We start from the raw sequence: 16,742 nt of genomic DNA on the forward strand, positions 1-16,742 counted from the left end.
TTGAATAAATATGTTGTTAGTGTTGCTGTAGAATCATAGAATAGAATGGTTACAGCACAGAGGAGGTCATTTGGCCCATCGAGCCTGTGCCAGCTCTTTGTAAGAGCATCCCAGTTAGTCCCATTCCACTGCTCTTTCTCCGTAGCCTTGTAAATTTTTTCCCTTCAAGTATTTATCCAATTCCTTTTTGAAAACCATGATTGAATCTGCTTCCACCACCCTTCCAGGCAGCGCATTCCAGATCATAACTACTTGCTGCATTAAAGTTTTTCCTCATGTCGCCTTTGGTTCTTTTGCCAATCACCTTAAATATTTGTCCTTTGGTTCTTGACCCTTCTGCCAATGGGAACAGTTTCTCTTTATTTACTTTATCTAAACCCTTCATGATTTTGAACACTTCTATCAAATCTCCTCTCAACCTTCTCTGCTCGAAGGAGAACATCCCCAGCTTCTCCGGTCTATCCACGTAACTGAAGTCCCTCATCCCTGGAACCATTTTAGTAAATCTTTTCTGCACCTTCTCTAAGGCCTTCACAACCTTCCTAAAGTGCGGTGCCCAGAATTAGACACAATACTCCAGTTGTGGCCAAATCAGTGTTAACATAGTAACATAGTAACATAGAAACGTAGAAAATAGGAGCAGGAGTAGGCCATTCGGCCCTTCTAACCTGCTTCGCCATTCAATATGATCATGGCTGATCCTCTATCTCAATACCATAATCCCGCTCTCTCCCCATACCCCTTGATGCCTTTTGTGTCTAGAAATCTGCCTGGCTCCTCCTTAAATATATTCAGTGACTTGGCCTCCACAGCCTTCTGTAGTAGAGAATTCCACAGGTTCACCACCCTCTGAGTGAAAAAATTTCTCCTCATCTCAGTCCTAAATATCCGACCCCATATCCTGAGACTGTGACCCCTTGTTCTGGACCCTCAGCCAGGGGAACATCCTCCCTGCATCCAGTCTATCTAGCCCTGTCAGAATTTTATATGTTTCAATGAGATCCCCTCTCATTCTTCTAAACTCGAGTGAATACAGGCTGAGTCGACCCAATCTCTCCTCATACGACAGTCCTGCCATCCCAGGAATCAGTCTGGTGAACCTTCACTGCACTCCCTCTATGGCAAGTATATCCTTTCTTAGGTAAGGAGACCAAAACTGCACACAATACTCCAGGTGTGGTCTCACCAAGGCCCTGTATAACTGCAGTAAGACATCCTTGCTCCTATACTCAAATCCTCTTGCAATGAAGGCCAACTTACCATTTGCCTTCCTAACTGCTTGCTGCACTTGCATGTTTGCTTTCAGACACCTGCATGTTTGCTTTCAGTGTTTTATAAAGTGCTTCAACATAACTTTCTTGTTTTTGTACTCTGTGCCTCTATTTATAAAGCCCAGGATCCCGTATGCTTTTTTAACCGCTTTCTCAACCTGTTCTGCCACCTTCAAAGATTTGTGCACATATACCCCCAGGTCTTTCTGTTCTTACACCCCCTTTAGAATTGTACCATTTAGTTTATATTGCCTCTCCTCATTCTTCCTGCCAAAATGTATCACTTTGCACTTCTCTGTGTTAAATCTCAACTACCATGTGTCTGCCCATTCCACCAGCCTGTCTATGTCCTCTTGAAGTCTATTACTATCCTCCTTATTGTTTGTTACATTTCCAAGTTTTGTGTCATCTGCGAATTTTGAAATTGTGCCCCGTACACCCAAGTACAACTCATTAATACATACCAAAAAAAAGCAGTGGTCCTAGTACCGATCCCTGGGGAACACCACTGTTTACCTTCCTCCAGATTGCAAAACAACTGTTCACCACTATTCTCCATTTCCTGTCACTTAGCCAATTTTGTATCCACACTGCCACTGCCCCTTTTATTCCATGGGCTTCAATTTTGCTGTCAAGCCTATTATGTGGCACTTTATCAAACGCCTTTTGAAAGTCCATATACACAACATCAACTGCATTGCCCTCTCTGTTACCTCATCAAAAAACTCAATCAAGTTGGTTAAACACGATTTGCCTTTAACAATTCCGTGCTGGCTTTCCTTTATTAATCCACACTTGTCCAAGTGACTTTTAATTTTGTTCCGGATTATCGTTTCTAAATGCTTCCCCGTCGCTGAGGTTAAACTGACTGGCCTGTAGTTCCCGGGTTTAGCCTTGCACCCTTTTTGAACAAAGGTGTAACATTTGCAATTCCCAAGTCCTCTGGCACCACCCCCGTATCTAAGGAGGATTGGAAGATTATGGCCATCACCTCTGCAATTTACACCCTTACTTCTCTCAACAACGTTGAATGCATCCCATCCGGACCGGGTGACTTATCTACTTTAAGTACAACCAGCCTTTCCAGTACCTCCTCTTTATCAATTTTTAGCCCATCCAGTATCTCAACTACCTCCTCTTTTACTGTGACTATGGAAGCATCTTCTTTCTTGTTAAAGACAGATGCAAAGTACTCATTTAGTACCTCAGCCATGCCCTCTGCCTCCAGGAGTAGATCTCCTTTTTGATCCCTAATTGGCCCCAAACCTCCTCTTACTACCAGTTTACTTTTTACATGCCTGTAGAAGACTTTTGGATTCACTATTATGTTAGCCGCCAGTCTAATCTCGGACTCTCTTTTTGCCCTTCTTATTTCCTTTTTCACTTCTCCTCTGTACTTTCTATATTCAGCCTGGTGCTCACTTGTATTATCAACCTGACATCTGTCATACGCCCCTTTTTCTACTTTATCTTACTCGCTATCTCTTTCATCATCCAGGGAGCTCTGGCTTTGGTAGTCCTACCTTTTCCCCGTGTTTTTTTTACATTTGAGCTGATTGTAGTTCAAACACTGGATTCATTTCAGGCTACCACTTTTGGCATGACTTTATCAATACGTTAAAGAACAGAAATTACAGCTGTGTCCCAGATTATTGGCCGTTGTAGCAGACTTCCAGTGTCGATAGAGATGAATGCAGTCCCATGCTAAAATACTGTGCCAATCTGAATTTGGCTAGTTTGATTGTGAACCAGTACAATCACCTTTGCTTGGTCTCAGGGTTGGAAATTTTTTTCAAAATGACTGAATTCAAGCTTTTCTGACTGGAAACTTGTTTTTTTGCAGTAACAATTGGTGACAAATGAAACATAAAAACACCATTTCCATTGGGAATTCTTATGATATGTATCACCCTATGTGAAAGGAAAATTTTGTTCCTGAAGTTGAAGATTTGGGAACAGAGTGCATATTTGCTGGTCTCTGCAGCTATCGTAATGATCTAAAAACATTCTTCACAAACATTTTGACAGAGATTAACTTATGTACTCGAGTGATGGAAACAACAGCAACACCAAGAACAATATACATTTATATAGTACCTTTAACATAAAAAAAAGTCTCAAAGTACTACAAAATGGAAGAAAGGAACATACGGCAAGCTTTTGTGGGAGAGATGAAGTAACCAAAGGCTTAGTCGAAGAAATGTGTTTTGAAGAGGTTTTTCAAGTTGTATAGAGAAGTAGAAAGGTGGCAGAGAGAGAATTCCAGAGAATGGGGCCATGATGGCTGAAAGCTTGCCACCAATGGCAAGAGAAGGAGGGTGGTTGCATAGAAGGCTATAGCCAGAGGTTTGGAAGGCACAGGAAGGGACGTAAAGCTGGAACAGGCTGCAGAAGTAGAGTGGCGTGAGATCATGGAGGAATTTGTAGATGGGGACAAGGATTTCAAATTCAATACACTGGGGGGACAGAAAGTCAGTCCAGGTTAGTGGCGATAGGCAAGCAGGATTTGGGGCAGGTGCAGGACAGGATGCAGTCTGCAGAGTTCTGGACAAGTTAGAGTTTATGGAAAGTGGCGGTCTGGAGGGCATTAGAGAAATAAGTCTAGAGGTGACAAAAGTGTGGTTAAAGATTTCAGCAGTGGTTGAGGAGAAGTTTATGCAGGGGTATGGCAATGTTGAGAAGGTGAAAGTAAGTGGTCTTGATGATGGATAGGACATGCACCTTGAAGCGCATCATTGGACAGGATGCCTAAGTCATGCACAGTCTGGTTCAGCCTCAATGTAAAGGCAGGGAGGGTGGGGTTGATAGGGCCAAGAACGATGGGTTCCAAAACTTTTTTTACATTGGATATCATAAAAGATGCTTTATTGATTGTCTCTCTCCCCAAGAAAATTATTGATTTAAAAGAAGAATTTTACAAAGAATTAGTTGAGAAGAGCATAAAGTCTGTTTCTTTAAAAACGTCCATTGTAAAAAGGAGAGAAGCGTTAATTTTCAGAAAGGTGAATCCCAGATTTTGGATCTCCATCTTGCTTAGTTTGTTGTGACATAGTTATTACATACATCTGTTCGTTGGTTTATTTCCTCCAAACAGTTTGACTGCATTCTTGGAGTACTTTTTCTTTTTATCCCCTCTCTCATTTACAAAAATGCCCCGAAGGAATTGGCCCCGAATTTACTCGCCATTTTTGGCGCATCCTTGGTGATGAAATGGTGTAACAGCATTTTCAAGACTTCAAACTGGGACAGGAGTCATTTCCACCAGTTTTCTATCACTAAGTTGATGCACTGCAGTTTGTGATGGTTGTTTGGACTTCCCCATGATTAGCCTGCTGATGCCCCATAAACCCATTTTAAATTTATGTAAGTGAAAGCCAGTGGTGTTAGTACACCCAAATCCTGTAAGTCAGCTCAAAATACAACAACAGAAATAACTTGGAGCAATATAAATGAGGTGTACTTGTTGCCAGTAACAAGTACACCTCAGAAATGTGGAATCTTTGAGCTTGAAGATTGAAAAAACTTTTGCAACAGATTACTGGACCTGGGAAAGAGATTTGGAGTGGTTCTTTTTTCTTTTCACTAAGACAGCACTGGACTTGCATTTGACTGCCTGAGGGACTGTGAGGCCGCGAGAGTTTCTGAGGACCAACTATGGGATTCCCAATTGGCATTACTTTGCTCGCCATTATAATGGTGGAGGAGCAGCAGGAGTGGATGGAGAAGAGGAGGTCAGACAGCATTTGAGTCCGTATCCTATAAGATAATGCACCTCCCTCCCCCCACAAAGAATTTACAGGGGACACAGGTCGTCTGAAGACCTTTAGTGAGGTTCTTTTTGTTAGAAGAGCGTACTTCGCCAAAGAGGCAATGGGGAGCTGTGCCAGCTACTACCTGAACACCTGCGTCCACGATCATGTGCTCAGATTGTTCCACCTGTGGCTGTGAAAGTGACAACCGCACTCAGCTTTTATGCCATAGCGTAATTTCAAGGAGCACAGGGGATCTGTGCAATATCACTCGGGCATATATTCATCCAGGCATCTGACACACTTTTTTGAGAGAGTTCGGGAGTTCATCCAGTTTGGTAAGACAGTAAAACAACAGTGTGATAGGCCACACAATTCCATGGCCGTGCCAGCTGCCCTAAAGTGTGGGGTGTAACAGATAGCACCCATGTAGCAGTACAACCACCTACAGTTAAGACCCTCAACTTTCTTAACAGAAAGGGCTTCCACTCGCTGAATTGTGTGTAACAACATGCAAGGAATCCGCCACATCAATGCCCGATTTGCTGGAACGTGCCATGTTGAATTTCTCTTCAGGAATTCTGCTCTCCCTGAGCTCTTCAAGGAAAATAATTGTGAACAGAGGGCTTATGGGTCACAAGGCGTACCCCTGCTGCCATGGATAATGATCCCTCTAAGTGTGACAGATTTCCCCCACTGGAGAAGCAGACTAGGACAAATCAGTGCCTTCCCAGGTCCACTACCTTTAAATAAGTGACAAATCTGTCCAGCATTATCAATCCCAAAACATCACATCACATTACATCAGACTTGTTTGGCCCCACATGATCATGCAAGTCTTAATCATGTAATTAAATAAATCAAGCTGAGGGTCAGTAGTGCGAGATGCAGTTAGCCTTTTGTAGCACAAGAGAGGCCAACGGGACTGAGGTCGTCTCCTCTCATGATAGCTTACTCCTGGGGGGCGGTTACTGCTGGCTGCATCTCTGGAGTCTGTGCCTGGGCTGCCTGTTGTCACCTCCTACATGCCACTTGTGTGGTGCTCTGAGGGAAAAGGCTGGGTGGCTGGCAACTGCTGTTGCCCTGAGAAACAGCAGCCTAATGTCCAATTCTCTTTCATCCATCGCCATTACACTGGGCTATAGATCTGAGTCTCCACTGATCAGCCATCTGGCTGGTCTAATGGTGGCTAAGAGATCTTGAAAGCCCTGAAAGACAGCAACATGCATCCTGAGTTCCAGGGTCTGAAAGCAATGTACTCTCTAATCTATTGCCACCAGAGCTGCAGTCTGCGCTTCTATGGGGAGGAGGCACCAATAATTTCCAGGCTGCATCTGAAGTGGGAGTCAGTCATAGGTTCCATTAATACCTGCAACGAAGAAAAAGCTTTCCTTCTGTTCCTGCAAATGAAGGCTGTGCACTCCAGAGTCAAACCTGTTCATTGCTGCACATTCTCAAGGACTGATCTCAAAGTCAGCATGTAGATGTGATATTCCTCGAACATCCTTCTTTTCAGGCAAGTACCCATGAATTTGGCAGCTTTCCACTTGGCCTCCACTGGGAACATAGGAACAGGAGTAGGCCATTCAGCCCCTCGTGCCTGCTCCGCCATTTGATAAGATCATGGCTGATCTGTGATCTAACTCCATATCCCTACCTTTGGCCCATATCCCTTAATACCTTTGGTTGCCAAAAAGCTATCTATCTCACATTTAAATTTAGCAATTGAGCTCGTATCAATTGCCATTTACGGAAGAGAGTTCCAAACTGCAACCACCCTTTGTGTAGAAATGTTTTTTAATCTCGCTCCTGAAAGATCTGGCTCTAATTTTTAGACTGTGCCCCTTACTCCTAGAATCCCCAACCAGCAGAAATAGTTTCTCTCTATCCACCCTATCTGTTCCCCTTAATATCTTATAAACTTCGATCAGATCACCCCTTAACCTTCGAAACTCTAGAGAATACAACCCCAATTTGTGTAATCTCTCCTCGTAACTTAACCCTTGAAGTCCGGGTATCATTCCAGTAAACCTACGCTGTACTCCCTCCAAGGCCAATATGTCCTTCCGAAGTTGCGGTGCCCAGAACTGCTCACAGTACTCCAGGTGCGGTCTAACCAGGGTTTTGTATAGTTGCAGCATAACTTCTGCCCCCTTGTACTCTAGTCCTCTAGATATAAAGGCCAGCATTCCATTAGCCGTCTTGATTATTTTCTGCACCTGTTCATGACACTTCAATGATCTATGTACCTGAACCCCTAAGTCCCTTTGGACATTCACTGTTTTTAACTTTTTACCATTTAGAAAGTACCCTGTTTTATCCTTTTTTGATCCAAAGTGGATGACCTCACATTTGTCTACGTTGAATTCCATTTGCCACAGTTTTGCCCATTCACCTAATCTATCAATATCGCTTTGTAATTTTATGTTTTCATCTACACTGCTACAATGCCACCAATCTTTGTGTCATCGGCAAACTTAGATATGAGACTTTCTATGCCTTCATTTAAGTCGTTAATAAATATTGTGAATAATTGAGGCCCCAAGACAGATCCCTGTGGGACTCCAAGTCACATCCTGCCAATGTGGATACCTACCCATTATCCTCATTCAATTCCCAGTCTTCCGCTGTTCTCATGCTCTGAATCACCTTGTGCAGCATCCTTGCTAACACTATCTAATTCCACTGGGTGAAGGTATCTGAGCTGGTGCATTGATGCGTGGAAATAGTAAAGTGAGTAATATAAGGGGTGAGATTGAGGGGATTGTGGCACAAGAACAGTGGGCAGGATCTTGCTCTTGGGATTCTTGTCCAATCTTGTCCTCAGCATCCTCCTCTTCTACCTCATTGGCGTTGCCATCATCAGAGTCCACATGGAAAAATTGTTTTCCTCCTCCTACTTATCATCGTCAGCTTCCTTATCCCAGCTGAGGCTAAACTCTACCATCAACTAACTCTTCGCACTCCACTGGACTCTTGCTGCTCAAGACTAATTTCTCATTGGTAAACTCACATTTATACTTTCTCAACTAACATACTAGTCCAATTGCCATAACAACGTTTACACAATAGTCCAAACACCACAGGAAGAACCTGTCAATCAGAGAACAGCTAATCACGCCATCTACTTAATGAATTAATTAACCTATTAATAGTTCAAGCCAGTCCGCAAGTAAAGCACAACATCAGCAAGTTTAAACAATTTTAATATTGAACAGCTAAAATGAAGTAGGTTAAAGTCAAAGTACAATACAGTATGCAAAATTTCAGTTATTTTTCATTTACTTCTGCTGAGGCTAAACTCTACATTCAACTGGGCCTTCACAATCTACTGCTCAAGATGTCAGCCAAGCAGTTCTTCAAGTGTAAATGAATCTTGATATTACAATCTTAAAAGGCAGACTGTTCCCTCAATAAATGTATTTCCATTTTTCTAATCTTCCACTTTTATGCAAAGGAGAACTTTTTGCAATACAGCCCAGCAATTTACAAATCATTCCTACCAGATCAGTTTAGAAATATTATACAAATGAAAAGATATTGGCCCTGAATTTACTCAGCAGTTTCTGCAGACTCCCACCAGCTAGAAACTCCCTCAGGTCCAGGATACACCAGGTGCCGGATATACCAGGTCCTGACCTTACTGAAGAGTTTTCAGTGGTTTTGTTTGCTGACATAACTTCTGCACAACCGAAACAAGACTACTGACATGGAGGGGACGGGGCTGATGACAGGCAAGCCTTATACTGGAAGTTCCTACTTCTTCGGGCCCAATGGGGCCTGTTATTTATTTGGAGGCTGGTACGCCAAGTCAAATGATGCGAACTGGTCTCCAGATGGGTACAAGTGGGCCCAATCGAGGGTCTAGACTAGGGTCAGGACATGTACCCTAAAGAGAATCTAAGTTTCCTTGAAATATTTGTCATTATCAGCCCGCTTTCAAGGGGGGCCGAAGCAGGCTCTGGAGGCCATGGGGACCGAGCACCTTCCCCTCGATTGGCAGTCGGCAATGTTTCCAGCTGATAGGCATCCAAGATGTGTCTGTGGCACAGATGCCTGCTAACCCCATGCAAGTGAGGTGCTTTCCCACTAACCCCACATACTCCAGTATGGTCAGCGCTAGAGAGCAACAGTGGGCGTACCTGCCGGATTCATGGCTCATGTAAATTTGGGGCATTTCAATGCAGAGTCTTTAAGTGTTTATGGGCTCCAAAACAAAACAGTAATAACCTCGAGGTTGCACATTTAATTTGTTCGAAGACTGAATTTGGACATGCCTCAACAATTTTAACTCTACCTCTTGAATCAGCAACAATCATTCTTGATCATTCAGGAATTGACCTTGTGATGTATAATACAGATTAGACATGTCTCAGTGCTATGTGATACACCTACAGAATGCATAGTACATATTTTCTGTATACACATTACATAATCCTTTCTGACGTGCAGAAGCTTGAATCGGCTACATTTTATACACACTACAGCAGGATTCTGGAAGTATTGTGTTGTATGTTAAGATCTGAAGGTGTTCTATTTATGTTACTTGCTATTTTGAAACTTTCATTCCTGCTAAATTTGCCTGTTGTGAAATGGATCCCACCGTCTATCATAAATTTATCAGTTTCCTTTAAATATTTATTAAAAATGGAGGGAAAGAGTGAGGAAAGGTAATTAAAGTAAATTAGCAAATAAAAACTAGAGAAAATAGAAAACTAGTGAAACTTCAAAGAAAATATATGTACAGTTAAAAAGAAAACAAGCGAGAATGTAGAGATCATTTTTTTTGGTCTTGAATTATTTTGGGAACTGTTTTACAGAGAATTTGAGTTGTAACAATTTGAATTTTTTTCTGCCTTTATTTAGGGAACAGAGACTCTTGCAGCTACAATTCAGCCTGAAATGCAAATTGAACATGGAGCGATCCAGATTCAACAAGGAGAAAATGGGGAAGTTGTTCAAATCCAGATGCCAGTCAATACTGTCAGCAGTTAAAGCTAAATGAACAGAACTGTAATAGCAGGGAGGAAAAAACACAGCCTGTACAAAAAAAGCTGCAGCCAAGTAGCAAGCCACACATTATAGCTGCCAAACCTGGAGCTCCTCACAATACAAAAGAATAAAGCATTTATGTGCTCTGTTGAGAAACATAAAAAGACTTTTGAAATCATTTGAAGAATTTGTTTTCTGTATCAAATTAAATCTAACTTGTGGACATTGGGATCAACGGTTAACCATGTGTGAAACAAGAAAAGTACATATATCTGTGCAACAACATGTTAGCTTTTACTACTCACTGTATTTTCAAAGGGTCTGGTATTCCTGCAGTTGTGTCATCATTGCTACTGAGCTATTTTGGTCTGAAATACTGAATTACACAGATGCTTTGTTTGAAGTTTTGAAGAGATGTATTTATGAATTGTATACATTATAACTAGAATTCAGGGAGTTTATTTTTTCGTTATCATTTGCAGTTGCATACTCTTAGGAGGCAGAACCAGTCATGCTTTTTTGTAACTAATTTTGGTAAGAAAATATGGCAGTTAATTAAGGAGATTTGTTCCATTTATTATGAAAAGGAATAGTGAAGTTCCGCCAGTTCTTTCTGCCTGAAGTGAATAACATTTTACTACTTAGTTTAGGTGTAGCAATATGGTGTTACTTTCAACCTACAACCTAAATCTGCAGTCATAGATTTAAAGACTCTTGTGCTATAGAAACAGTCTTGTAACGAGCTCATTAAATCAATGAGAAACCCAGGCCAATGTATTTGACTTTTTAACATGGATAGCATTGAGCAGGAACACGGCCCAAAACAGTAGACATGGAAACATAAGTTTACCTACTTTTATGTTCAATTTTTCTTTGTCTAGTTGACCAAAAACTATATAAAAACAAGTGTTTTCTGAAGAAATCATTTACTGAAAATTTTCGCTGTTATTTGCAAAAGGACAATCCTTTCACAATTATCATTACTTTTAAAGAAGAAAATATTTGTTTACCTGAGTATTGCAAACGTATAATTTTCATCAGTACTGAACAAGTAATCACAAGATATTACACTTAAGGCTGAGTTCTTCATTTAAGATTTTTGGACTTTGGATTGGATTTTTCGAAAATTAGCAAAACGTCTTGCGCCCCAAAATTCTGATAGAGCATAACCTGGCGAATTCAGGCAGTGAGACCTACTGTCTCCTCCCTGACCAGGAATTCCATACCCTGTTGGAATGGCCACAGGCTGCTCCTTCCTCACATGCCACATGCAAATAGGAGCAGAGGCGCGTCCCAGATTCCTGGTGGATTCCCCCCATCCATCAGCACTTACTGCTACTTCTCAGAGCCACCATATAAAGATCCTAATGTCCCCCAATAGAGGGAGAGGGCCTTGTAGAGACCTCCTCTCCCTTCAATTTGGGCCCAGCACTGAACTACGGAAGACCGTGATCTCGGCCAGTGAAAGCCTTGATGCAGTCGTCGGGACACTTCTAATCCTTTAAGGTCCCTAGCAGCCTCTTTTGGTGCTGCAGTGGCATGAGCTCCCACTTAGCAGCAAGAATCCTTTAAGAGGAAACAGATTAGTTTAGTAGATAGGGAATAATTGAGTCCGGAGGTGACAAAAGCATAGATGGGCAAGTCTTAAATTCCATTATGTACACCCAGGATCCACCAATTTAACGTATGCCACAATAAAACAGTGGTAGGTTAGAACAGCAGCTGAGGAAGGCTAATGCTGGGATCTTAGAGGTTAATTGTTTTATTTTATTGTGCTGTTAGCTTGAGGGTTATTACATTAATTGCTCTTCTGTCAATTTTTTTTGTTCATTTTTGGAAGCTCCCTTGAGACGTTCTTGTTTGGGGAATTTTCCCAAAATGAAGTACAAGGCCCCAAAATGTTTTCCCCCATGAGAAAACGCTCTAAGATTTATTTGTTGGAGGCGGGACAGCAGAGAACCCAGGAGGCCGGACTGATAAAGGGAGCAACACAGGAGAAACCGACCCTCCCGTTGATATCCAGCTACCAGGGTGCAAAGCCGCAGAAGATCTTCTTTGACTATCTCCCTAGACTTGTCACCCTAGATGCCTTGAAAGAGCTTTGCCCCATCCTACAAGGAGATCTACAAATTTCTTCAAGAAATTGGACAGTGCTTACTGTGGCTCAGAAAGTCACTAATTTTTCCCTCAGTTTCTATTCTTTCTCATCTCCCTGTGCCATGCATTGCAGTTGAGAAGGTAGGCAGCATGCTTTTTGGCTTCCACCGTTGTAACCTTTCAGCTGTTTTCCAGAGGAGATGATGTCGCTTTGGATTTCCCTTCCTCCCGCTACAGTGAAGGCAAGATTAACAACTTGGTAGAGTGAGAGATTGATTCGGATTCGGATCTGGATTCCCATCATTCCAGGGTGCTGAACACTGGTGCTCCATCAAGTTCTGTATTTTGGTATATGAAATCAATTTCAAGACTGAGGAGTGCTATGCCAAAAGGGGAGTATCCTACATTTTTGTATTGTGACACTCTAAGCATTCCCATCTACTGTTCCACAACAGTATTGCAAAGTCATAGTTTCATCCTGTGGCATTTGTCCTGGGAACAGGGTTACTCGGATAGTGGGGCAGACTAGCGCCGTAACAGTGCTACTGGGGCACCTGTTCCGTAGAAGTAAAGGGATTTCAGAGTGGCACCTTGTGAACCTGTCAGGGCAGTACAAGCCAATCTCGTCCAAGTGCTGACTTGAAAAGAAATTGCTTCATATTGAGTCCCTTATTGTTGGGTCACTCTCAAAACGGCAATTGATCTCTCTTGGATTGATATTTAGATATGGCATTGTGGCACCCATTTCCTGCACCTGTTAGGCAAATACAGTTGCTGTACACTGGGCAGAGCTGGTAGGAATTCCAGGGGAGCCTGATATCCTGCCTCCAAGTGTGATCTCACATTGGAAGGAGATAGGTGGAAAATGCTCTCACATCTCCCCTCTTATTGGAATTGATCAATCGGGCCAGAAAGGGGCAGAAGCCCGATGGAAATGGATTCTATCCCAATTCCCTTCCCTTCCCACAAATTTCTAAAATTATATGTTTAATGTATTAACTTAGAATTTAAGCAGGATTTAATCACATATTGAATTGTGTCAATTAGCATAACTATGTTAATATTTTATCAGAATCCTTGACAACAAAATGATTTTAACATCCAAATTTCATAAAGATAAGGCTCTGCACTACCTTTTTCCTTCTTATGTTTTTCCTTATTTCAAGAGCCATATAAAATGGAAGGGGAAGAAGATGACTTGCAATCTGAATTCTGATTACTTTTTAATCAGACTAGACAGCAGAATAAAAATCTTTACTTGGCTTTTAAAAAAAAGCACTGTTTGTGGATATCATTCCAAAGTTCAAAATTTTTTAAATGTTCCTAGGCCAATAGGCTTAATAAAAATGTACAATAATATTTTCCTAAATTTACTGGCCTCACTAGCCTCATTTTTTAAAAAAAATCTAAGTTTAGAGATCCAACAGCAGATTTCTTCAGGATCTAATCCAAAAGTGAAATCTCAAACCACAGTCCTTAAATCTTCAGAACCTGTCATTGTTTAAAAAGATATAGCAATCATTAATTCTAAAGTTAACAAGACTCGATACTCCATCAACATCCCAGATTCATTCCTCTTTGTTTCTCCTATAATTTTACCACTTTGTCATGTAGCCTTTGGCTAAGTACTCTCGATCCAAGATAATAAGAAGTGATAGAAATACTTCTGCCATTCTCACAATATAGAAGAAATATAAACAAACCAAACTTGAAACTCTAATGAACTTAAATTGAGATCTCTTCATAAATTTCCTAACTATGTTCATTTTTGCATCTCACTGTAAATTTGCCCTTTATATTGGGAAGCAAATTTCCGTGGTTTAGATCAAGCACCTGTGCAGTAATCTTCAACTCCCTGAATCTTTTTGGTAAAGATGCCATTTTTTGTAATACTGTTACTGGTGTTATCTCTGACTGGTTATGTTGGCAAAGTACTTATCCAAAATGTATTGTGAGTTGGTCCTCGCTCATTCTGCAGCAGGTAAAGATTGTGGCTAAGCTTGCATGCTAGTCTCCAGTCCTCTTGTTCATGGGTGGACAAGAACTAGGTAGGGATTCTGTGTTTGCTAATCTAATGGAAGATTATATAGAGTAGAGATGGTGGATGTATTTGTGAGTAAGCTTTTGTGTTTTTGAAAGGGAGTAGAACAGGCTTCTTAAGATAATATTGAATCTGGAGTTAGTGAACAAAATCTTACTATGTGCAACTTGTTGATAAGCAGCTGGAAGATATTGTTCAGATCCTTGTGGAGGCCTGCTCAATTCTTATTTCTAACAGCAAGAAGATACATCCAAAGTCTCCTCTTCCACCCGACCTTCCACAACCGAGTAAGTCTAGAATCAATGGATGAACAGCAAGGCTCTATACCCAATCACCACTAAATCAACGAGTACATGCTATCCAAACCTTAACAACACCCAGTGGCCAGCGAAACACCTGACCCATTGTTCCTCATCAGTCCAAGGCCTCGTATCAAGGAATTACACCAACCCTGCTAACTCTCAATAGGTAGCTCTATTGAAATGCATATAACTGTGCAAGATCTCAATGTACGTATCTGGAAATGATTTATGACTTGTACCCAAGAATGTACATAAACTTTGCTAAATTTAATTTAAAAAAATTAAATGTGCTTTTAATTGGTTACTTAACAGACATAAATTAGAATTTGAGCATGTAGAAAATAGCATTCTTCCACTCAACAGCAACTATATATGGTTCACACAAACTTATTGCCAACAGAATCTTTATGCTTGTAGACAGAGCAATTCAGTGCAACTTATAGTTTGTTGGTGTGCTTAAGCCACAGTCTGCTTAGTTTTTCTTATCAATACATTATTGTTTGAACTGCAGTGGACAACTTATTCCATCAAGTGTAACTTCTTAGTTATGTCAACAGCTTAATTTATTGATTAATGTCTTTTTGATATGTTATGTTTTACATTAAATATTTCATCTGTAGAGTATCAACATTGATAATTTCATGGATGAATAACGAGGGTTCATGATAAATTTTCAGTTTTCTCACATGGATAATAGGCTTTATTTTTCTAAATGGATCAGAAATGTACAGACAATGTACACTCAACTGCACTTAAATTCATATTCCAGTGTAATTTCATAATCCATGCAAATAACGCACTATTATAAATGTTAATCTTTGAACTAAACTAAGCAGATGACTGTAATGCATATATCCTTCCTATATCACTATGTACTTTACAATATCTTGCAATTATATATCACCTTTTAACATAGCAACACATGCCAAGGTGCTTTACAAAGTGGGGGTTGGACACAGAGAGGAATTTGGGAGGAGGGTTAGGGAAGCTGACCAAAGGCAAAGTCAAAAAGGTGGTTTTGAGGAGGCTCTTGGGAGTTGGGACAGATAAGGCAAGGCAAAAGACTTTAGGAACAAATTACCAGAGTGCTGGGACATGATGAGTAAAGGTTCTTCCCCTGAGGGACAGGGAGAAAAGGAGGATGTCATTGTTGGAAGAGCGGATAGTGTGAACTGGGAGTGGTGTTTGAGAGGTTGCAGAAGTAAGGTAGATTAAGGCCATGGAAGAATTTATAAACAGGAATTAGAATGATGAAGTCAATCTGTTGGAGGATGGCGAGCCAGTGGACTTTGGCAAGCACAGGTAAGCGCAATTTAGTAAAGGAATAGGATGTGGGCATTGGAGTTCTGGATGAGTCTGTGTTTGGGGGGCTGGCAAGAGGAGCTTAGAGAAGGCCCAAAGATGATTAAGGCTTGGATTAATGCTGCGGCAGTGGTGAAATAAGCTAGGGACGGCGATATTATGGAATTGAAAGTAAATGGTGGTGGGCTGGATATGCGCTTAGCCCAGTTGGCTCATTGTAGGGTACAGCCTGATCGAGCAGCGAGATATGGATAATTGGAGCTAAGATGCTTGGTTTCTGGTGGGAGCCAAATTGAGTTGCTTCGATCTTGTCAAAATTGAGCTGGAGAATATTCTGGCTCATTGAGAACTTGATGTCAGACAAGCTGTCAGACAGCATAACAGTAGTCATGGAGTCAAGGGTGGTGGTAGAGAGAAAAAGCTGCACCTGTGGCCAGTGGGGTACCACAGGGATCAGTGCTGGGTCCCTTGCTGTTTGTAGTCTACATTAATGACTTGGATATGAATGTAAAAGGTATGATCAGTAAGTTCGCTGATGATACAAAAATTGGTAGGGTGGTAAATAGCGAGGAGGATAGCCTCAGCCTGCAGGACGATATAGATGGGTTGGTCAGATGGGCGGAACAGTGGCAAATGGAATTTAACCCGGAAAAGTGCGAGGTGATGCACTTTGGAGGGACTAACAAGGCAAGGGAATACACAATGAATGGGAGGACCCTAGGCAAGACAGAGGGTCAGAGGGATCTTGGTGTGCAAGTTCACAGATCCCTGAAGGCGGCGGAACAGGTAGATAAGGTGGTAAAGAAGGCATATGGGATACTTGCCTTTATTAGCCGAGGCATAAAATATAAGAGCAAGGAGGTTATGATGGAGCTGTATAGAACACTGGTTAGGCCACAGCTGGAGTTGTGTGCAGTTCTGGTCGCCGCACTACAGGAAGGATGTGATCGCTTTGGAGAGGGTGCAGAGGAGATTCACCAGGATGTTA

The 16,742-nt window shown here is 41.5% G+C and overlaps 1 protein-coding gene across 2 annotated transcripts in view; it reads left to right on the forward strand.

The window, feature by feature from the left end:
• Window positions 1–10,934, forward strand: part of banp (BTG3 associated nuclear protein) — a 242,214-nt gene extending 231,280 nt beyond the window's left edge. For both annotated transcript variants that reach the window (XM_067998008.1, XM_067998007.1), the window contains exon 13: window positions 9,887–10,934. In XM_067998008.1, the coding sequence (XP_067854109.1) occupies window positions 9,887–10,015 (129 nt within the window). In that variant the 3' untranslated portion in view covers window positions 10,016–10,934. The remainder of the gene's footprint in view (window positions 1–9,886) is intronic.
• Window positions 10,935–16,742: the final 5,808 nt, after the last annotated feature.

This window comes from Heptranchias perlo, chromosome 16 (genome assembly GCF_035084215.1).
Source record: "Heptranchias perlo isolate sHepPer1 chromosome 16, sHepPer1.hap1, whole genome shotgun sequence".
In the NCBI taxonomy this organism is placed as follows: Eukaryota; Metazoa; Chordata; class Chondrichthyes; order Hexanchiformes; family Hexanchidae; genus Heptranchias; species Heptranchias perlo.